The 24,570-nt window shown below is 39.2% G+C and overlaps 1 protein-coding gene across 1 annotated transcript in view; it reads left to right on the forward strand.

Annotated features, from left to right (window-relative positions):
* The window catches only part of LOC117559810 (glycogen debranching enzyme-like), a 131,376-nt gene that overhangs the window by 69,923 nt on the left and 36,883 nt on the right, over nucleotides 1-24,570 (forward strand). Inside the window, exons 21-29 of the mRNA XM_034236497.1 lie at nucleotides 9,167-9,303; nucleotides 11,115-11,248; nucleotides 11,604-11,776; nucleotides 12,326-12,428; nucleotides 13,547-13,769; nucleotides 14,356-14,467; nucleotides 15,152-15,287; nucleotides 18,905-19,017; nucleotides 19,325-19,536. Of these exons, the coding sequence (XP_034092388.1) occupies nucleotides 9,167-9,303; nucleotides 11,115-11,248; nucleotides 11,604-11,776; nucleotides 12,326-12,428; nucleotides 13,547-13,769; nucleotides 14,356-14,467; nucleotides 15,152-15,287; nucleotides 18,905-19,017; nucleotides 19,325-19,536 (1,343 nt within the window). The remainder of the gene's footprint in view (nucleotides 1-9,166; nucleotides 9,304-11,114; nucleotides 11,249-11,603; nucleotides 11,777-12,325; nucleotides 12,429-13,546; nucleotides 13,770-14,355; nucleotides 14,468-15,151; nucleotides 15,288-18,904; nucleotides 19,018-19,324; nucleotides 19,537-24,570) is intronic.

A 24,570-nucleotide genomic window follows, 5' to 3' on the forward strand; every position in this document is an offset into this window, starting at 1 on the left:
TCAAAAACATACAATCAAAATGGAATGGTTCGAATATCCTCAACTTTACAAAAATACAAAAATACTTTGACTGTGTTCAAACATCAAAGTTTTCCCTTGTGCATAACTTCTAGTGTTAACATTCAATATGGTTCTTCAAAATAGCAGCAATGGCTTGGTATCAGAACATTTCTTCCTCCCTCCTTTCACAGAAACCGTTCTCATAATACACTCAGTGTTAAGGCACTTGTTTTTACAAAGTGAAAAGAAACTACCCATTTTAGAATAGTAATGATTCGAAAATACATGAAATCTACCATATTGAACAGTGAAAAATAATAAAAATGAAATAAACTATCTTGGAATAGTATAGAGTAAATTGAAATAAAAATACACTATCTTGTAATAGTATAAGTAAATTGAAATGAATTCACTCCATTTTAGCATTTTATTTTGCTCACTTCTTCACATGATTTCATCATTTAAAGAATCACATCGGCTGGACATTCATTGAACAACCTCATCTCTGAACATCCATATCGTTTAACATCATTCAAACTAACTCATCAACATCTGTATTGGGGTGGGCCGTCTTGTTCTACTAGCATTTGTAACTGTCTCCTCATGAGAAATTTACCCTCCCTCCTTTCATATCATTTAAGGTATGAAAGTAATATGTTCTCTAGAAGAGGCCGTCGTGATCAATCGGTATTTTAGGACATGGAATGAGTGCAACATTTAGGCCTTCCCTGGGCGCCCCTATGCTATCCTTGTACCCTGGAGCCTAAACTCCCCCTGGGACTGGTCTCTTAGCCCTACTGGCTTTGGGGTGGTCTGTTCTAATGCAGTGATAAAGTCCCTGAAATGGTGTGAAAACCGGTGGAATATCAATAACTCATACTAATTTATTTTCATTTCTGGTCTACTTAAATAACTATGCTAACCCCCTTTAACAGTGTGTGGAACCTTGGGTGCTCTAACAAGGACTTTAAAAACATAAGTCATTTATGGTTTGTAGTTCAATTCAGGAATTTTCACTAATGGCAGATATGTTTCTCCTTTTAAATAACATCTCAAAATGTCAGGTCATCACTGATTAAATGGATGAGCATTAGGAGGTGGTGGCACTTGTCTTTTAAAACTCATACTCTGGTGCCGTGCGCTCCCTCTGAAGCTGTAAGTAAGATTTAAAACATCTGCAGGGTGGGTTGAGCAACCCCTTCTCCCTGAACGATATTTGTTGCTGAAAATATGCACCTTTAAAATGAGTGATCCAAGGCCCCGCATGTATTACTCCCAATTATACTAGTTTTTTCAAAATTAAAATCTTCAATCGCTCTTTGCCTAGTGTCTTTTTAAAACTCTACATCTTGGACGACAAACAAATGTTATTTCCACCTTAACAGTTCTCCTATGGTAACAACCATGCTACAATGGTGAAACCAATACTCTAGATTGGAATACTTTCTTTGGCTTGGTTCCAGCTCTACCTTTAACATTTTCCATTCAAATAAAGATTTGCCTGCTATCTATATTATAACAAATTAAATCTTCCCCAAATTCTCACATGAATAAGAATCTCTATAAGAATAATTTGTTTATATTATGAAAAGATTGAATAATATGTTCTACCCTCAGTGTGTCTTTAGGATTATTTTCTAATAAGTGTGTTTATGTGTAAACTCACTCACTCCTGTGTTCCTTCTCTCCCCCTCTGGTCGTCAAGCCACGACCCCCTCACGTTCTGCTGGCCCATGCCAACTCCTCTGGTTCTGTCTCCTCCTCCGTCCTGTCTTCTCCTCAGTCCATCCGCACTTGGATCTTCCCGCTGTAATTCTTTCAGTGGCCCAACTGCTTTGCATTTCATCTCCTCCTTTTCAGTCTCTACGCTGTTGCATGGAGTGGTGTATTCTGGTCTCATGTCCCACACTCTGTTCTTGTGCCAAATCTCGCGGCTCAGTTTGGAACTTCATGTCCTGTTTGAGGGACCGTTGAGAGTTTGGCTCTTTGTCAGCATGCTGGTTTGGTTCTGGATGCCTCAGGTGGAGATGGTTCTGGATGCCTCAGGTCGTTGTTGGTTCAGCTCGGGTTGTCTGTCTTTAAACCGGAGGAGGAGGAGTCTCCTGTGGTGAGGTCATTTGTCTGAAGATTGGGTCGTAGCATTCTGACAGGCAGAGAGAGAGAGAGAGAGAGAGAGATCTCGGGCCGCATTACCTATAGTTAATTCTAACACACTGAGGTAAAAGATATCCAATCCTTTCCACTCTATTTTCCTAATCTTACTATCTGTCTTAGATGTTAAATGTCATCTAAACCCAATTAATGTCTACTAAATGGTTGTGCCATATCCCTAAACAGTGTTTCCACCCACTGTAACATGGCTACTCCAAATAACTCTTTCAGGAAACCATTTTCTTCTATAAATTAAAAAATACCTACATGTTTCAAGCACCACATATTTCACACACTATAAAAGAACGTCCCCATATTTTCTCCATTACTTTAAATCTTACTGTTATTTAGAACAAAAGTAACTTTTGTGACTGAACATATCTGCAATGTCGCCACAATCTGCTGGGGAATTTTGTTCATAGAGTGTGTACGTACAAAGCTGTACTTGTGGGTTAGTAGCCTGTTTAATCATTTTCAATAATTGTGCTCAGGTCACCGGTTGGTTGTCCATAAACTTAACAGGGGTGTTTCTGGCACAGACTAAAACATGGATCCAGTGTATTTTTAGATTCCCCTAATCTGTAAATTCCCATCACCAACATATAATAATAATAATAATTTCAATTTATATAGCGCCTTTCACGAAACATATCCCAATCACTTAAACCCATCTCATCATTTGATACAAGAACTGCATATATGGGGGGTGAATCATCTTGATTGTAATCTCCTCACCTTTGGGACCGAGTATTTCTAACTCCTCCTCTTGTTGCTCAGCTGATCTTTTGGCTCTGGGGATAAGTGAAACTCTCTGAAACACAGCTGGAGTTTTGTTAGTGATGTGGGCATTCTCTATGAGTGGACTAATGGATCCAGGTCTTACTTGATATTGTACTCCCCATCCAACCAGAAAGGTGCCAAGTGTAATGAGCACAATCAACAATGCTATTCTGACTCTTATCCTTAGGGGACCCCACAATAGCTTTGGCTTTGTTCTTGACATCATCTCTATTTTCTCCCTTGGTGTCAGTTACAGAATTTAAATAATGAGTACTATAATAACGTATACAAAAATTGGACTCTTTTTCAGATGTAAAACAAAAATAGGTTTTCACTTTAGTGTACTATCTATTAAAATCTATAGACAATTCGTCTTTTGAGCTGTTTCTATCTTTATCTTATTTCTATTTATTGTTTTGTTCCAGCTCTGCCAAATCAGTCCTAACTCCCAATAATGTTCTGGAAGTTGCCAGTGAAGGGTGACAATGTGTGAGGTGGTGTCAATTTGCTCCTTTTTCTTTACCTTTAAACCGGAGCGCGTGTGAAGTTCGTTACAACTTCTCACTGTTCTGTCCACCGGGGATCAGCTCACTGTCTTTTGTGAACTTTCACCCTCACCCAATCACCTGGCCGAACAGGAGTCTCTTCTGGTGTCTCGTCTTGTATCTCTGTAGCTTTCTTAGCCTGTGTAGACAAAACTTGGATAATATTACTCAGAGCTCTGACATATTCATTACTTGTATTCGTCTAATATCCAAAACTGGACCACTCCCTCCTTGGAGGAGGCCCAAGCTTTAGCATACCTTTTGTCGGTATGAGACCTATTGTTAACTACATGTTATTATTTATTAACTACAACGTCACTGAAATCAACATATCTGTATAATCATGACACTCCCTCCTTTGAGCAGAACATGCTCAATTAATATTGCAATGATTACCCTATTCGGAACAGGACATGTAAAACCCATAACGTTGCATTAAATAAATATAACTTCTCCGTGTACCCATAAGGCGTACAAAATATCGTATGATGTATGGCTTTCTGATGGTATAAAAACATATTCACTCAAATCTGCCATTAGCACAAAAAATGGTTTACATGTTGCAATAATGGCTTTTGTCCTGGTATTATGCATCATTGTTGTTTCGAAAAACAATACCCCTGGTGTCGCTAATGCGTCTCAATAATTCTAGGATTAGAGGATTGTTTGATACTGCTGTACAAAGATATAATAAAATAATATATATCTAAACTAGAGGGAAACATACGAACCATTCTCACAGAGGGTGACATGCATGAAGGGCTGGTGGCACTCACTCAAAATGAGATAGTGCCTTACGCACTACATTATAAATCAGTAAAATTACTCAAGAATAAATAAATAAAAACTGATTCTTGAAACTGTTGTTAAAACCCTACAACTTCTTCATCCAAGCTCTCAATCAGTGTTAGGTTATTTAATCTGCAGCTCATTGCCTTAAAACAGATACTTCAGACCGATTATAAAATGGTGTTTATGAGAAAAATGTAATCTGACTCCATAAATCACATAATTGTTCGACTAAAAAACTACACTTCCACTAAATGAAGTTCCCCTTTAAACACAGCCCCGGTCTTCTGACGGGGTCTATCTATGTACTGGCTGGAAAATGTTGTGCCAGTCTCTGTCGCTCTGTCACTGTTCTCCCGCTAACAGTCACTCTCTAGTTCTGCTGGGTTCTTGTTGACTTCTTCACTGGTTTGAGACAAGCGACCCTATCGGACACCTCCCTTTGTAGCCAGACTTCACCACAGCAGAATCGAGTTTCTGTTTTTAGGTCTCAACAGCTCCACGTCAGGTGTATCGCCGCCCCTTGAACTGCTGTCGGTGTAAACAGGAGGATTTGGTATGGATCCTCCGTCTTGGGCGAGTACTAGGTTTCCGTCTTCATATTTTTGGGTGGAAACCCGTCGTCTTGACCTCACTAGCTGTGTGAACACAATAGTTTTCTGTGTGGGGGAACAACATCACTCGTAATCTCTTTCCTTCTCATAATTACAAAAATAGTCTGCTAAATGTTCTATTCTGTGGATGCTTTATGTGTAAATGCAAATGCTACTCTCGATTTTGTTTTTACATTAAACATTAAACCTCTCCCTTCTGTGGTGACAGATATGGCTCAATGTAGCTGGATTTCAAAATACCCTTGTGCTGAAGATGCATCACCTGGTGGTCTGGCCCTCTGAGCTTCCTCGTTGTTGTGGTTGATACCAGGGTGTCAGTGGCATTTGGGTCATGTTTAGCAATGCTGTTCGTCTTTGACATCCCTGAGACCCCCTGCCTCCGTTGTCATCATGGAAACCTCCTGGTTGTTGGTTCTGCTTCTGATTTTCTGGCACTATCTGAGATTTAACAGTTTGAGGTGTCTGCCCTGTATTCTCTGGTTCTTCCTGAGCTTGAATTGTTGGAGGTGTCTGCCCTGCCTTCTCTGGAAGTTTCCCCTCCCTTCTCCTTGTCTTGTTCCTACAAGCTACGGTGTCTTGTTTTTTCTGCTATGTCTTCCCTCACTGGCAGGTCTGCTACTCGGACCACATTTATGCTGTGTGCCAATAGGCTGGCATATTCCAGATGGAGTATCAGACTTGTAACCCTTATAAATCTTTCTTCATCTTCACTCTATATAGTTCTTTTAATTGGAAAGGTTAGGTTGGAAGGCATCTGATCAGATTATTACCCTTTCCTTGATATCTGCAGTTGAGCCTGGCTCTGCGTCTAGTCCCAGTTTAGTTTGTTTTGGTGACATGCTCTCTTCCTATTCGAATGAATATTATTAAGTTATCAAAGATTAAGCACCAATCTTCTGACTAGCACCGTCGTTCCTGATCAGTAATATCCTATGTCATCCGAACCTAACTTTAAATCTGGGCTTTTTAAGTTTTTTTTTCATTTTATAGATTTTTTATTTTATTTTATATGATTTAAAAAAAAAAAATAAAGTTAATTAAAAGATACAAATTATGCAAATTTTAAAATCTGAAATGATAAAAAAAAAAATTGTACAGTGTATGGTTTTGACATTAAAATATGAAAATTAGAAATCTGGTGAAAATCTAAATCTACTGTGTACCAGTGCATTAAATTATGTAAATGTCATAATTTATGTTAGCTTTAATCAATTGGTGTTTAAATATTCTACAGCCTAGTTTGAAAGTTTCTCATCTTTTAATTAGAAACCACTTTGTAATTCTGTCCTGGCGATTTGCGCATGTGTTCATTCATAATACTCAAAATCAAGCTTCAAAATGTTATAGTATCTTTGTAATAATTCTGTATTACCAGCAGAGTGCACTGTTGTAATTTCCAGCTCAATCCACTAGGGATAGCTGTTGCAAAACTGACCTCTTTTTAACAAGAAGAAGCTTATTTCCTTAAAAATGAGAAGAAAATTAGAATATGGTTAAACAACACAGCACATAACCGCCAAAACACATTTGCAAACAAGAATATCTCAAATAAACCGCCAATACGCACTTGCAAACAAGAATATCTCAAATACAGACTTCCCACGGTAAGATAACCTGTCTATTTTATAGTTTCAACTCTGCCAAGAAATATGATTTGTCCTTCTCAAGATGGAGTGCCTAGGCTCATGTGAGTAGGACTGAGTACTTTCAAATTAGCATTTCACGAAATGGCGACTGCCATTGCTCATTGTAAACACGAGGACAAGACAAGATGGCAACTGATTTTCCAACCTTTGACCTGAAGAACAAAGGGATTTGAAAACACCTCGTGGCTCTCAGAGCGGAGTTGAAATAATGAGGGTGATCTTTTAATTCTCAACACAAAACAACACTGCAGTTTAAAATAACATTTCTATGTAATTTACAATTATAAATTGGCCTTATACCCTTACGTCACAGCCTTCAACATGTGTACGTAATGTTTTGACTTTAAGAGCCAGTATGGTTATCTCCTCTGTTTAAACACGCTATCATGGGACAAAGTAAGGCGCCAAGCAAACACTATTAGCAGAATATCGTCTGTCTAACGCACGAATGTCGCATCCCTTGTCGTAAACCATGCGCAATGTCTGTTAGAAAACAGAAAAAACAACCACTGAAAGCTTCAAACTTTTCAGGCCTTTTCCTCAACAAGGACTTTTTTAATAAGAAAGCCCCTTGCTGTAATTAAAACACTCACTCAACTGTGTTCTTGTCTCAACCAGTCCCTCACTGATTAATGGCCTAGAACCATTCACGTTTAAATTAGGACGTAACAAGAAACACTTTAAATGATTGCCATCATCACACAAAGAACTTTTAAAAGTAAAAACAGCCTCACACTGTCCTTAACACAAACACTCACTCCACTTTGTTCTTGTCTCAACCAGTCTCTCACTGATTAATGGCCTAAAACCATTCACGTTTAAATTGAGACGTAACAAGAAACAATTGAAATGATTAGCCTCGCCGACATGTAATAACAGACAAACAAATGGCATGCAGGGTTAAATATAAGAAAAATAAGTAATTTGAACTCACCCTACTTGTGACAATGCAACGCCACGTGTTATATGATTATTATTGTTATAAATTTGGTTGTTTTAACATTAATTTCCCAGCTAATTTCAGGAACCGGAAGCAGCCGTCCAACACACAGTCCTAAGATTGTCCTGCATAAACTATTGAAGAATTTTGACATAACAGGCTTCTTCTTTACCGTAGTTTGAGCTCTCTGTGTGTCGAACGGGTTTGCCAGCGGCTCCGGAGAACAGCCGCGTGTAGTCTCTCCCGGTGCAACGAAAATCACGTCGGGGTCATTCCAATTGTTAACTGTGATGGTTATTCTCGCGTCCAGGAAAGAGAAGCTTAAAAAGGAGACTAAATGGAGTCTCTGAGATGTTTTCAAATTGGTACTTTAATTAATAAAAAATGCGCGGTAAAGTCACAAACAGGATATTGTCCGACAGAAAAGCAGCTGCCTCTGGCCCTCGCTAGCAGAGAAAAGAGCCCGAACCGCCCAGGTGCTGCTGTTATATAGCTTCTGCAGGCTCCTCCCTGGGGGCCGGCTCTCCGACTATTTAATGTCCGTTGTTTCACATATCACAGTATACAGACATTGTACATTCAATATATATCTAAACACTCCTTTTCTCCTCCTTAACTCTTTCATGACTTTCCATTCAACACATTCCAAACGCTGTAATCAACACTCCAAAAAATACAGGAAATCCTTCACAGCAATTCGATTTCCGGTCGCTCCGAATGTTGTGACATGCTACCCACATCTGTAAACGATAACTTACTCAAATAAACTGTACCTTCATTTAATATCCAACAATAATAATATCTCGACGTCTATAGTTGTAGTGTTGAAATCAGTAGGTTTCGGTGTGCAACATCATATCATATCGCTGCTAAATTCACCTCTATAGGAAATGGTATATTAGCCTCATGCTAAATGCTAACCGGAGGTGAAGGATTTTCAGAATAAAAGTCTAACTGGTTGTGCACAAGAACTTCTGGTTTTTCAGTATAAAACAGCATTTAAACTAAAGGTACATTTAAGGTACATTATGCCATCAAAACATTGATTTTAATTTCTAACACTACCTAGTACAGTAAAATGTACCATGCTGTTAGTGGTAGCCATCTAACTTACTATATACAGTGTAAGCAAGTACATTTATCCTTGTTGTTTAATAAATAACCTACAATAATACCGCTTGGAAATGCTTGGATTTACAATTTATCTGTAGCCTCTTTTAAAAAAAGTCAAGAATTAGAATTATGGATCTATTATTGACAAGCCCTTGAGCCTGCTAAAGTCAGCCCAGTTCTGCTTCTCCTTTGTGCTCTCTATAGCCTCTCTATATAGACATTTTTATTCATTGGGATAAACCCCTTGAGATGCACCATCTTGTTTTCAAGGGGGTCCCGATCTCTAGAAACAATGAGAATTAAAAGATGGGGCCTGATGGGGCATGTCAGATGTTATTCATTATCATTTCAGTAGATATTAGATGGACGGCTTTGACACAATGTCTAATCTTTACACTCTTCACATTCTGTTGATAATTGAAATGTTTTAAAGTTCAGTTTTTGATGATATCATACACATTGTACCTTTAAGACACACATAATAAAAACAACAGAAGTTTAGGGTATGCGCTATTATTAATATCATCAGCATCCTTTAAACCAGAATATATGCAAGATAAATATTCATAAGATGTTTGTGGTTTTTAGGGCTGATGTCAGTGTTGGCAGAGATTCGTCCTAAGAATGATCTTGGTCATCCGCTCTGTGATAACCTGAGGCAGGGAGACTGGATGATGGACTATGTCTCCAATAGACTTCTGGCCAAGGAGGGAGCTTTGGGAGAGGTGAGTTACAGCCAGGTTTGCTTTTAGGGCTCTACTTCACATGGTAAACATGCCATATCTAATGAGGGAAACTCCTGTAGTTTTACAACATTATGACATTGAGATTCGGCTCTTCACAGATCCAACAGGAATATTTACTATTTAAATATGAAATATGAATCTAAAATCCTGACCAAAAATAAAGTCAACTATAATATAGTCTTTCCAGTTTTTCTGAAAAATCAAAAGGGTTAAGGTTTGCGCTAAACAACAAAATGTTACTTTCAAACAAAACCAATATTTAAATCAATCAATCCTATTTTATTTATATAGCCCAATATCACATATTAGACATTTATCTCTGGGAGCTTCACTCTGTGTTTAGCACATTAGGAATGGAAAAATGGGAGAAATCTTGGGGACATCAACAAAGAAAATCCTTCTCCATGGAAAGACAGCTGTGAAATAGATGTTGTGTGAACAGATTAAAAACCATATTGCAAAATGACAATCCAAAGGACAAAAGGATAATGTGACATATTTTAAAATAAAGGATGCTGGAGGCTGTCAAAAATCTTCCAGGTGCCGCCAAAAAATTATAACACGGGAAAGACTTATGTTCAAGATGTTACCTTAAATAGAAAAGAAGACACAAAAACTCTGGGAATGGTACCCCATTTATAGGATATGAGTTCATACAGTTTGAGATGACATACTGATAAGAAACAAGAGAGGTGAAAAATGAAAGTCTCCCTGACAGCCAAAGCATCTAGAAGCTAGGGGCTTGTTAAAAGCAAGTCTTGGAGAACACAAACACAAACTGAGAACTGATTATACAGAAGCGGAGCTATTTAGCTGAAGGCTCTGGCTTTTAATGTACTTTTGGAGACTCCAGGGACCACTAATAACCCTATATTCATGAAATGCAATGTCCTAGTGGAGCAATAGGGTACTACGAAACCTATTCAGATAGGATGATGCCTGATACTTAAATGCTTTGTTAGCAAGGAAGGAATTACATTTTTTATTATATTATGGGATTATATTATTCCTCTAGGAGCCAATGCTCCTAGAGATGATCTTTCATCCAGTTGAAGAGTCTTAAGGTGATTTTGAAGGATTGCAAGCAAGTAAAGAATTGCAATAATAAATCCTTAAAGTTACAAATGTATGGCCTATTTTGTATATATGAGGTAGATAAAAGAAGGTATTCTTTGAAATGTGTTTTATGTATACTGTTAAAGGAAATATCCAGATTAAATATAACGCTAAAATTATTTACGTTGATACTGGAAGCCTAGTTAATACAATCCGTATATCCCTGACTGACTTTCAATTGCATGAAGTTCACAAGTACAAACCGAGATTGTTCCGAAAAACAGGACTTAAACCAGCTTAGTGTGGTATATTTTATGGCTATTAAATTGTATATCTCTGTGATAGCCCTGGTCAATAGTATCAAATGCAGCAAAGGGGTCTAACAAGACAAGCATCGAGAGTCCTTTGTCTAATGTAATCAGAAGGTCATTTATCACTTTCACCTGTGCTGTCTGTGATATGATGCATTGAAAAGCCACATTGAAGATCCTCAAATAATTGTTTGTTATTATCAGAAAATCATGCAGTTTAAGCATTCAAATGTACAGTGTATATATTATGGCATCACAGTTTAGATGTTTATCCAGGTGCCACTAAACTATTTAGATTTATTTTATTTCTATAGTAATTTCAGTGCGAACAAAAAGCACCTAGAATATATAAAAAAAAACGTCTCTGCATTAGTTTGGGTGTGTCCTAAGAACTGCTGACTTGTTATTGCCCTTGACATGCAGGTGGGCCACTGGTTCCAGGCCATGTTTGGCTACTTGAAGCACATCCCCCGCTACCTTGTGCCTTGTTACTTCAACTCCATTATTCAGGGCGCCTACAACACCGCTTTAGAGGCTGTTTTCAAATGCATGTCAAGGTATTTTGTTCCTCTTTTTTTTTACTGTTTGATTTCTCTTTATTTTCTCATTTTAATAAAGGCTTAATAATATGGGTTATTTAGAAAATGATATACTAATATTACTTTATGGTTTTTTTGTTTCTTATAGTACTCAATTTGTATATAGCATATAAACATGAGCATGTAGGAGTCGTAGTAGCCTTACCACAATCTTTTTGCATGCCTAGTAGTTGGATTTCGTTAAACATTCATTCTCTTAGTCACTTCACATCCATTCATTAATTTGACTTAGCATTGAAATAACGATATGACAAAGTGTTCACTTGGTGACAAATGTCTTTCCATGTATTTTGTGTTCCTTTGACTACATTAGCTTTGTGCAGAATGGTTCAAGCCTGGTTAAACAACTGGCGCTGGGTTCGGTGCAGATGTGTGGTGTGGATCACAGTTGGGCTATGCCCACAATCTCTCCTCATCTTAAGGATGTCCAATCTTCCTTTAATGAAGTGACTAAGGAGGAACAGTGCTTTGTGTCACTTGCAGCAGGTATGCACTTTCTAATTTCATACAATAAGATAACACTACAAAGATGAGATGTGATAGGTGTCACCCAATATACATAGTAAAATAAATACATAGTATACTATATACACATGCGGAAAAAATTACACATATTTAGATTCAATAAAAAAAAATTAGCACTTAGTGTTGCATTTATGTTACTATGTCAAACTAAAGACCATCTTGGGATGGAATCATACCAGCTTCAACAACAAATAGGGCCAGAGGCATAAAGTGAGAGGAGCCACGTCCTGCTGAAAACCAATTTTCAAACTTTGCCTTTATCTTGAACTACACACTTTAAAAACATTTTGTACCTGCAATTTCAACTTCATTCTAATCTAATCTACACACATGTGAAGTTTTGTAACCGCATCTTGCCAGGCTGCTACATTAATGCAGCACATAAGACAAATATAAAATAACATCAGCCTTAGCTTATGATAGCTCTCATAGAATATTCATCATTCTGTATGAATAATTAGGTAAAGTACAACTGTTGCCCTTATACATGGTTGTTTGTCCTTAATACAGGTCTTCCTCACTTTTGTGCTGGGGTATTCCGTTGTTGGGGCCGTGACACCTTTATTTCCCTGCGAGGCCTGCTGTTGCTGACTGGCAGATACCTGGAAGCTCGGTCAGTCCGCAATACTAGACAAACATTGTCTTCAAGACATAAGGCTTTGAGCACAGTCTGTTTGAATTTAACATACTGTGGTCTTTATTTTCATATCATATTAAAATCATTTGATAAATGTCAAATAGATCAATTACCTATTCAAGGGGCATTTTATAGGGATGATTTAATTATGACAAGGTATTTATTTCCACGGGCACCTGAAATCTAACATGTTTTGTCTATAATAGCACGGCAATCTAAAAAAACAAAGTGATGATTTCCATTTAGATTTCCACAGTTTCTCCATCACTTTTTGTTATGGTCAATAGACCTCATTAAGTTTACACAAAATGAAACCACATTTTTGAGTTAAATAAGGTACCATTTTAAAAATAATCTTTACATCCACGGACTGGTATATGTCAAACTTTAATCAGGATTCTAGTCTCACTGTTTATGAAACACCTAGTATGAATTATCTCCCAAATCTGTGTTAAGTCTTCTTAGCCAACGTCATATACCTCAATTCCACAAGTTCTAAAGTGCATAAAGTTGAATATTGTCTTTGATAAAAAAAAAATGTTTTTAAAAAGAATAAATTATGAACTAGAGAATGCAATTCCTGAAGAAATTGCGGTGTGAATGATGTATGCTGAAAAGCTCACACTGAACTTGCAATGCTGTTTTTAAAAGTGACTTTTGACAATAATGTTGTGAAATTGTTTAAGTATAGTTGACATCCACTGATGTGTTATGCCGCAATAATTAGCTGATAAATTGTGAGGTATAAATACATTGACATGTTTACTGCAAGATGCTACTTTTGAATAGAACACCAAACATTTATTGAAAGTAGTGAGCATTAATTACAACAAAAAAACCTAACTGTTTGAGGTTACAAAAATTAACTGGAGAAATACCTCTGTTTAATCTAGCCTAGCAGGTGGGATTAACTGAAAATATTCACAATCTCAGAATGAAGTAGTATAGATTGCAAGCATGAAAAATAATTTGTTCCTTGTTATGAGACGTTTCACAGTATGGTGAATTTTAACAGTAATGGCACCTTTTGTGCTCTTTCCAGAACTCAATTATCTGAACCCTGATCTATCAAACCACTATCCCAATTTTCACAGGAACATCATCCTAGCATTTGCAGGTACACTGCATCACGGCCTGATCCCCAACCTGCTTGGCAGTGGCACTAATGTGCGCTACAACTGTAGGGATTCTGTTTGGTGGTGGCTGCAGTGTATCCAGGAGTACTGCACACTAGTACCAGACGGTGTCTCCATCCTCAAGTGTCCTGTCAAAAGGATGTACCCCAACATATCTGAGCAAAAGCCATATGGAGCTGGGGTAGGACTGTGTGCTGTGTTCTTATTGGTTCTTGATATGATGAGCCAGAGTCACTGCTGTTTGAAATCATACTAGATAGGAGCAAAAATATATAAGCAATGAACAATTACGCCTCTTTTTCCCTGATTTTAGTCAGTCAACAATGACTTGACTTTGGTTCTGGTCACACCACTATATTTAACCAACACAGTCAGTTCTCTTGCATAGCCAAACTTTTCCCCACAGAACTCTGTCGGCACATAAGAAGGGTTTGGTTGCACCAAATATTATTCTTTTCAAAGGGTTAGCTTGCAAAATCACATCAGTCTTTGGCAAAGCATTACACCGTAAAGTAGAAATACCCAAGTAAAGTTCCAAAACGGTTCTTAAAGACTGTTGCCTACCATGGGGTAGCCTATTCTTTAGCATTTTCATGTTTGCCATTTTTTTTGCCATTTTGCTCATTAATACAAATTCTATATAAATGTATCCATTGTAAAAATGAAAGGAACTGCACAGTTCTGTAAGTGTTCTGAATTTTCTGAATTAACTGATGTTTTTATTTGAATCAAAACATTTGGAGAATTGAATTCCTTTTTTTCTTCAGGAACAACCATTGTATGATGTTATCCAGGAGGTCATGCAGAGACATATGCATGGTATTCAGTTCAGAGAGACCAACGCTGGGCCACAGTTGGACAGCAATATGACTGATGAAGGTATTTTCATGCACTCATAACCAATACTGCTTAATGATTTTTATTTGATATCTTTTAGCTTTACACAGCTCAGGTCGGGTCACACTGTGTACTATTGTATAGATTAAGAGGATACATTATTTCACTCTGGTGTTATTTAAGTTACACACATAGTTTTTTGATAAACACATGAACACATGTACAAACATTGGAGAGGTGGCATTGGGAAGGGGCTGCCAGTTGTCTGGCGCTAAGTAGCAGTCAGGGTTTGATGCCTTTCACCTCTCAAGCTGATAGTATTATGGATGTTGTATATATACAACCTTACACAACATTTAAAAAATGTATAACTGTAACATTGAACAGATTATTATCTGTGAAAACTTTAAAGGTTTTCGAGATTATTTAAATTGTATGTTTTTGCAAATAATGTAAAAGTTACTTCATCAGTACACCATGAGGTCAGACCATGTTGTTTTTGTTGTCTGAGGAGTAGCTGCTTTGAGTTTTGCGTTTTTTAAACACCAGACATTTGTCAGTAATGCCAATTGGCTAGAGTTTCAATCCTTTTTTAATAAAATGTTTGGATAGATTTACTCAGGAACACCAAGGTACGATTGAGCATCAGCGTCTATGCACTCTATTTAAGGTACATTTAAGGTATCACTCTGTGATACTGATAAAAGCCCATCTGACTCTCACCAGGTTTTAATGTAGAGGCTGCAGTGGACCAGTCCACTGGCTTCATCTCTGGAGGAAATCGCTTCAATTGTGGAACTTGGATGGACAAGATGGGCGAGAGTGAGAGGGCACACAACAAGGGAATACCTGCTACACCAAGGTATGTTTTTTCTTATATCTCCATCTTTGTTTATTGAGCAAGCACACATCATTATTACTTTTAATTTGTGAAAGTTAAAAGGTAAAAAAAAGTTAAAAGGTAAAAAAGAACCTTTGCAAAGTTGCTAAATCTATCATTTCACTGTGAATATTATGTATCATGTAGTATTTAAAGGGAACCTATTATGCAAAATGCACTTTTTGATGTCTTTTATACATAAATATGTGTCCCTGGTGTGTAAGGAGACTCACAAAGTTTCAGAAAATACGACCCTCTCTCTTTCCCTCCTTACCCACATCTCTAAAAAAAACAGAGGTGCAAACGAGCAGATCCAGGTTTTGGCTCCTACAATGTATGACGTCATTGGTGGCACAAGTGACACGTCCCAACCTATCGTCTCCGTATACAGTCGCACAGCTGAATCCCCTCTCACAGCTGTGTGTCTGTGTATTCAGTAGGATGTCTGCAGGAAGCACTTAGAGTAAAGTTGTTATATATAATACATATAATGGCACTGTTCTAGCGGTAAACACTTAAAGGTCACCTATCATGCTATTTTTAGGCAATAGCATAGGTCTCAGATATATAATAATATATAAAAAACATGTCTATGAAGTGTTTTGTTCAAAATACCAAACAGATCACCCATTCTAGCCATGCCTCATATCCCTCTATTTCACTTCCTGTTTCAAAAGTGCTGATTTTGGGTATAAAGCTTTAAAAAAAAAAAAATTGATAACAAAAAAAGGAGGGGGCTGAGCTCATGCGGGACCCGACAGCTACTTTCTAAACGAAATACTGCCGTGATGAAACGCCATATCATGGATTATCATAGGGATGCACGATATTGGTTTTTTGAAACCGATACCGATAACTTCCTGCTTCTCAAGACCGATACCGATACCGATAACCGATAATAAATAATATAATATATATATTTAAAAAAAAATTAACGCCACTAATTATTTTAACGCGATTAATGCATGTGTATTTTTTTTCCTTGGCCGCCCCGTAGTTTCAGAGCGCATCGAGTTTAAAATACCATCTACAAGCTGATGCTGACAGCCCCGCTCCTGCCGCCCGCTTGTGGCAGACCACACTTCCACGCTCACCGGCAGGCACCGACTGACCATCCGGAGGACCTGGAGGGTGTGTGTATGTGTGGCCCGAGCGAGCGAGAGAGAGACCTTACGTGCATTGTTGTTGTTAGCATCTGGTGCTAGCTAGCTGCGCTAACGGATATAAGGAGCTGTTTAAATGAAAACAGAGGAGCGACATTTCGCCACAACTGCGCTGAGCACTTGACTTTATGCAGGCAGCCAGACAGTGGGACATTGTGCGAAAAGTCAGCACACTCAGCACGGATAGTGCGCAACATGATTGCAGCGTCCAGGCAGCTCCAGTTCGAGCATATGCCTTGAGTTGCACATAGCTCCAATGCGCGCGCGCGCACACACACACACACACACACACACACACACACACACACACACACACACACACACACACACACACACACACACACACACACACACACACACACACACACACTTTGTATTGTATTATTGTATGAGAGAGGTTCCAGGTTGAATTGAGGTGAATATTTTTAATGTTCAGAGGTTGTTGTGTTTAATATTCATGAGAATATTTGTCATTGTTCAAATGATGAACTTTCTAACTCTGAAACTTTGAAATAGTCCCATACCACCGACGACATGTATTGTATTATTGTATGAGAGAGGTTCCAGGTTGAATTGAGGCGAATATTTTTAATGTTCAGAGGTTGTTGTGTTTAATATTCATGAGAATATTTGTCATTGTTCAAATGATGAACTTTCTAACTCTGAAACTTTGAAATAGTCCCATACCACTGACGACATGTTTGTTTACTGTCCTGGCTTCACGGCCGCACACCATTTACGTCAAAGCCAGGTATGAGTTAGGGAGCGCTGGATTTGTGAAGAACTACCCTCTTCCTAAACCACTAATACCACAGTACTGGCAAAACGGGAGGAGCCGAGTGAAAAACAAGCACCCCTCATCCCAATCCACCCACACCGCAGTATTTTGTTCTTTTTTTTTACCCAAAAAATATATTGTATATTATCGGGGCTATTAATACTTGTATCGGGTTTATCGGGATGACGTTATAATTCCTAATATCGGACCGATAATTATCGGGCCGATAATTATCGTGCACCACTAATTATCAAGGATTATTTCTGAAACAGTATGGAGCTCAAAGGCTTTCTCTCTTGCCGGTTATACCACAAGGTGAGTTCCTTTTTATATCCAGCTTCTTCACACACATGCTCTCCAGTACAGGTTAGCCAATGCCAATGTAAACACCAACCATATTACGTCCAAAACAGTCGGGCATTGTTTCTGATAGCAACTTTCTGATAGTGCCGTGGGTCCACATTTCCGATATTACGTCATATCGGACGCAAATCTGGATCAGCTCCGTTGTACCCCCGTTTTTAGAGATTTGGGTAAGGAGGAAAAGAGCAAGGGTTTTATTTTCTGACGCTGCGTGAGTTCCCTGACACACCGGGGACATCAAAAAGTGCATTTTGCATGCTAGGTCCCCTTTAAGAAAGAACTATGTGCTGTATGAGAAACAATGCGCGCCGTGTTTGGGGAGTAATATGGTCTGTGTTTACATTAGCAAGCATCGCTAACACTCAGAGCTAACGCTGTACTGGAGAGAATATGTGTAACGTAATGTCCTTGCGGTAAACCCTACGAGAGAGAAACGTTTGAGCTCCATACTGTTTCAGAAATAATGCTTGAAGTGTTTGGGAACATAATATGGTATTTAATCACGGCAGCGTTTAGCTGAGTTTCTCCCGGTAGAAAACTCTCTTAGCAGGGGAAAGCTGCGTGACCCTACAAAGGGGCGTGGCTAGCAGCAGCTGTTCCATTTAAAGCTACGGTCACATAATCAGCCTTTTTGGAACAGGGCTGGAATAGAGGAGAATAGAGGGGTATGAGGCATGGCTACAATGGGTGATCTGTTTGGTATTTTTAGCAAAAAACTTCACAGACATGTTTTTTGCTACAGCGAGATACAGTATAGTGTGACAAACACTATGTGTCAACAACTACAATTATGTGGGGGTTACAGGTCTCTCAGAAAAATCTAGTTTTCAGTCTATAGGCTGAACCTTAGGTACATAATAGAAGAGAACTATTTGCTTCTATGAAGTCCACTAATTGGCTTTGTACTGAACTACACGGCGCAGTTTTAATCAACAAATACATTTTGTTAATATGTTGACATTGATGGAATAATTGTATTGTTTTCAGTTATCAGTTTAGAAACATTGTCAAACTATTTACATTGCCTCACAGCTCTTAAAAAAATGCAATATTTTTGCTTGAAACTACCACATGCATAGTCGGCCTATACAAATAAAGCAGTAGGAAACATAATCTCTCCTACTGCAGGATTACATATTACGTTTGTCACAAGGCAGATGTATTCTGAAATTTGAAGAATAATATTAGAGCTTAATAGTTTTAAAGATGACCATAATTTGAGTCTTTTTAAAACCAGTTTTTAATCTGTATCCTGTCAATATAACCTCCACTATTTGGATCTCTGTGTGATACAGGGATGGCTCTGCAGTGGAGATAGTGGGCTTGTGTAAATCTACTGTACGATGGATTGTGAAACTGCACAACAATGGGCACTTCCCCTATGCAGCAGTCAACATACGCAGAGGAGGTACAGTAACATCACATACATTCAGGATCAGAATCACTTTAATAATCACAAGATCTCTATAGGTGTGTGTCATGGTGTGTTTTCCAAAATGTTTGCACTCCTCCACAAAGATAGAGATTAGCTCTAAACTATTAACTGCGGTAATTATTGGTGATGACACTAATACTCATTTTCATAAGTAAGCAATTTCAAGAAGCTGCTTTGGTTTACACTATTTCATTCTACAAGTGTTTTTTCCGAATTATTACAGATTCAGGGATTTTACATTCTCCATAACAATCTTGGAATCATGTTATTTTTATTTCAGGACAGACATATTCTGAGTCATATGCGAAGTGGGATCTTAAGATTCAGGAGAACTTTGAGAAGAAGTTCTATATTCCCCATGATCCAAAGGACTATGAGGGGAAACAACCTGAGCTGGTTCACAAAAGAGGCATCTACAAGGACAGTTTTGGGTCTTCAAGTCCCTGGTGTGACTACCAACTCCGCACTAACTTCCCTATTGCCATGGTGGTGGTAAGTAGCTGCTGTGTGCTATGCTTTTGGTCACTAAATCTAATTTTACTTTTTGCTAATGTTGAATTAAAATATTGGGTTCTATTAGCCAGTTCCATTTTAGACTGTGGTCGATGGTGATAAAATACTGAGATTTGCTAAGCTCAGAGAACATTTAAAAGAACATTTGATCATAATATATTAAAACCATGAGACTTATTATCACTACATGGTAGACATACACTTATTGGCCAATGTATTAGGTACACCTGTTCAACTAATTGTTAACACAAATATCTATTCAGCCAATGACATGGCAGCAACTCAATGCATTTAGGCATGTAGACATGGTCATATAGACATGGTGAAGTCACTATATACACATGATATAAAACGCCTAACAAAACACAACCTATTTGCTTCAGCCAAAAAATATATATCTTAACCACTTTATATGAAAAGTTATTTCTCTTAAATTAAGTTGTCAAAATCTTTGGCTGTGCTCTACAACAGTCAACTAATTGCACTGTTCATCTTTTAATGCAATTTTTTTTAAATCAAGGCTTTTTCACTTTAGCTAACTCGCTTTGCAGTGCAACGACATCGCTTTGATTTAATTATTTATTTACCATGATCTCATGACAACAATTTGCGTACGGCCCATATGTTCGTTTCATTGCTTGGGTTGACTTCCTCACAGGCAGCATTTCGTTATCTGATGGTCCTGTTGCAGGCTCACTATTGTACACCTGTTCCTCTGACCCTGCGTCCTCCAAAATGTCATCCATCACTGGTTCCTCCTGTAGTTCCTCGGCTGGTGGAGTAGTAACCTGCACCGGCATCTGCACTGAATCTGGCTCTGCAACTGGGTCAGTTTCATGTGGCTGCTCTATTTGAGCGGTGGTCTCGGTTGCTAGTCTCCTTGGCTGGAAATCTGGAGCTAAAACGCTGAGTTCACTGTTTGGTTTAGGCTGAGGTATTAGGGGTCTGACTCTCCTCCTTCCATACACAGGTATGGTCCTGAGGCAATACGTGTGTTCCTCCTCCTCATCCGAATGTTCAGACTCCTGCCCCACCGCCTCACTGTAGTTTACCTGGTCGTCACTCTGTTTTTGTTTTTTCTTGGTTGGACGCTGACTCTGCTCATCTTGTCCCAAGGGCAAATCATTAACAGGTAGCAGAAGGTTAGGATGCAGGACACGGAGGGTTAGATCTCCTGTTTCTGGCTGAACTCTGTACACAGGTTCATTGCCAAACTTTTCAACAACACGTTGAATTCTTTTTTTCCCAGTAAACATGAAGTGTGCCTGGGCCACCTCTCTCTGATCTCCAGGCTGCAGCACCATGCCTTTAACATGCCGATCATAGTATTTATTTCCTTTATTTGATCTCTTCCCACTGTTATCTGAGGCAATCTTGTATGCTTCCTGCATGCGAGAAGCCCATTTCTGTGCATATTCCTGTCTGGACTGTGGCTCTTGTTCAGGTTTCAAGTCAAGCATGGGGAACAGTGAATAGCCTGTTCCCTCATGTCTCGTACAATTGTACGCGTGGACTATGTGTAAGTGATCCTTCCATTCAGCCTTTTTGTCCTCTTGTAGAGTGCGGAGCATCTGCAGAAGTGTCAGGATTCCCTTGCGGGTGGTAGGGGGTTGTTCGAGAATGGGCGATTCCTGCCAGCTGCAGTCTCTGGAAAAGGCTGTTCTCAAACTCCCGGCCCTGATCATGATGGAGCTTCTCAGGGTAACCGAAGCGTGGAATGAAGTCATAGAAGATTTTTTCGGCTGCTGTTCGGCCTGACTTATTCTTGGTCGGGTAGGCTTGTGCAAAGCGAGTAAAGTCGTCTACTAGAACTATAATGTACTCATAGCCACCCTTACTCTGTTGAAGATGGAGATAATCCACAGAGAGGAGCTTAAATGGGGCACTGGTTGTTATTGAACCCATAGGTGCTCTCTCTGGAATGCTTGGCCGCTTCTGTTTAACACACTGGCACTGGCGAATTAAGTAGTCTTCGATTTCACGTTGCATAAAAGGCCAATTAAACCTTTCTCTCGCCAAGTAGATGACTTTGTCTGCGCCGACATGCCCCATATCATCATGCAGGTGTTTCAACACAGTTGACGTCAGCCGACTGGGGAGGACTAACTGTTTTCGTTGTCCTGTCTGCCTGTACAATATTCCCTTGTCAAGTGTGAATCTATTCCAGTGTTAATTTTGGCAGCTGTTTTTGATTTAGTCTTATTTAGTAAAATAAATGGATATTAGTTGTAGTCACATTTTAGTCATTTCTATCCTTCATAGTTTTAGTCTAGTTTTAGTCGATGAAAACTCAAAACGTTTTAGTCAACTTTTAGTCGATGAAAAATTACATTTTAGTCTACTTTTAGTCAAAATGTTTTCTCTCTTTAAACTAATTCAGTTAGGCAAATACAGAAATCTGAATAAATGTGACAGCATCAAGTGTTGAAATTCGTAAAGCAACATTTCACTCTCTTCCCAGCTAGACATTTTTGGTTCTAAAAACATTCTGAGAATGTTACATTCATTGTTCTAGGAATGTTTTCAGTGGGAAGTTTTCTTTTAGTTCCCAGAACGTTCTTCTGAAAGGTAGGATAACGTTCTCTAAAAACATTCTTAAAATGTTTGGTGACAACATTGTTAGAACATTATGCCCTCCTATTCTTAAAACGTTTTCAGCGGATGTTTTTGTTTGGTTCCCAGAATGTTCTTCTGAAAGGTAGGATAACGTTCTCTAAAAGCATTCTTAAAATGTTTGGTGATATCCTTCTTAACATTTTTGGTGATAACATTGTTAGAACATTATGCCCTACTATTCTTAAAACGTTTTCAGCAGAAGCTTTTTTTTTGGTTCCCAGAATGTTCTTCTGAAAGGTAGGATAACGTTCTCTAAAAACATTCTTAAAATGTTTGGTGATAACATTGTTAGAACATTATGCCCTCCTATTCTTAAAACGTTTTCAGCGGATGTTTTTGTTTGGTTCCCAGAATGTTCTTCTGAAAGGTAGGATAACGTTCTCTAAAAGCATTCTTAAAATGTTTGGTGATATCCTTCTTAACATTTTTGGTGATAACATTGTTAGAACATTATGCCCTACTATTCTTAAAACGTTTTCAGCAGAAGCTTTTTTTTTGGTTCCCAGAATGTTCTTCTGAAAGATAGGATAACGTTCTCTAAAAACATTCTTAAAATGTTTTTGATAACATTGTTAGAACATTATGCCCTACTGTTCTTAACATGTTTTCAGCTGCAAGTTAGATTTGTTTATGTTGCCAGAATGTTATTATTTTAGAGAAGGATAACATGCTTTATGTTTAAAACATTATGCAAATGTTCTGTGGTAACAATTTACTAAAATATGTTTACATTATTAGAACATAAAGACATAATATTCCTGTAATTGTTCAACTCAAAATTCCTGGACTGACCACTGTGGTCATTAGGATGATTTTGATAGTTTACTTAACTATTGGAATTTCACTATTAACACATGTAAAAGGATGAATCGGAATCAGTTGGTGAAAGTAACATTTGTTTATTAGAAAAGGGGAGCTGGGAGTGGAGGTTGGTTATGGCGGCAGTGGGAAACATTTGTTCCAGGGTGGGTAGAGAGGCCTGGCTGTTCTATTTCGTAAAAGGCTTCGCCCTCTAAGGCTATCGCCAATGGGTAATCCCACTGCACGTGTGCAGCACTGACAGACTTAATCCACGCCCACCTATGACGTGGGCCCCACCTACGGACTCACTTCCAATCTGCTCCCACTTTTCTTCAGCACTCCATTGCAGAAGCACTGGACAGGCACAAGCTCTTTTCAGAGCTGTTTACTAGAAAGCAAACATTTCCCCCTGGCCCCATCCTCCCTCTCCTCCAGACGGGGGAGACAGAGCGGGGCTCGGTGTTAGCCGACATATGAGTTACGACCGGCTGTGGCTGGCTCGCTCCAGGGAGGAAGCGGCTTTACACAGACGATACAGGTGAGTCCTGCCGAGGATTGGAGCACGCAAACGCGGCTCTCACTCCCCAGGTGTCGTGCACTCATTGTGTCCGTCTCCCTCTGGCCCACAGACAGCGGAGAGCGAACGCTCTCGCGGCTGCGGCCGGGGATGATTGGCTAGTCCAGGAGTCTTACTCTGTGGACCAAGCCCTTGATTATTGGATCCGAGTGGCGGGCAGTCAGGCGACTCCTTCCCCTCCATTCACGGATCACCATGTGGTTCCCCCGGCCCCATCCTCCCTCTCCTCCGGAGGGGGGGGGACAGGGCTGGTGAACAATAAGAACAATGCCTCCCTCCTCCCACTCCCCTCTGAGAACTAACACCCCCAAGTCAAAACTTCCCGAGCTCGTAACACACCATAATAGAACACGTACATGTCCGCTTCCTCCTCACCTGCAGAGAGTAATCAAATGTGTCTCAGCTTTAAAGTTAACTGTCATCGTTGTCCTTAATCCTGGTTAGCTGGTCTAACGTGACACTTGCTTGTCATCCAGAAACTTCTCGGCATCCTTCGTGTTATTAAACGTGCGCTTATCTTTGCCGACTGAGACAACGAATGTAGCCGGGTGACGGAACCCGCATCTCACCCCCGCAGACCTGCACCTGGTCCTGATGTTGTCGAACTGCTGCCGTTGTTTCATCACTGCTGGGCCCAGGTCCTGTAAAATAAAGATGCGTGCTCCCTCATGTTGTAAAGGGAACTTATGTGAGGAAAGTCTCAGTATCAGCTCCTTTACTGAGTCATGATGGATGCGGGCGATCAGTTGACGAGGAGGGCCATCTGTTGCTGCTGCCCGTACACGGACCCTGTGTGCGCGGTCAACCTTAACAGGTTTATTGTCGAAGTTATCTTCCCCCAGTAGTGCTGGTATACATTTCGAAACAAAGTCTGTTGTGTTGCCCTTTTCCATGCCTTCCTTAACACCTATTATCCGAATGTTTTGTCGTCGAGAGCGCGAGACGAGGTCGTCCACCCGCCCGTTGAGCGACCTGGCTTCCTCAGCCCATCTTGAGCACTGGTCTTCCAAAGCTTTGAT

The sequence above is a fragment of the Gymnodraco acuticeps genome, unplaced genomic scaffold (genome assembly GCF_902827175.1).
Source record: "Gymnodraco acuticeps unplaced genomic scaffold, fGymAcu1.1, whole genome shotgun sequence".
NCBI classification, from domain to species: domain Eukaryota; kingdom Metazoa; phylum Chordata; class Actinopteri; order Perciformes; family Bathydraconidae; genus Gymnodraco; species Gymnodraco acuticeps.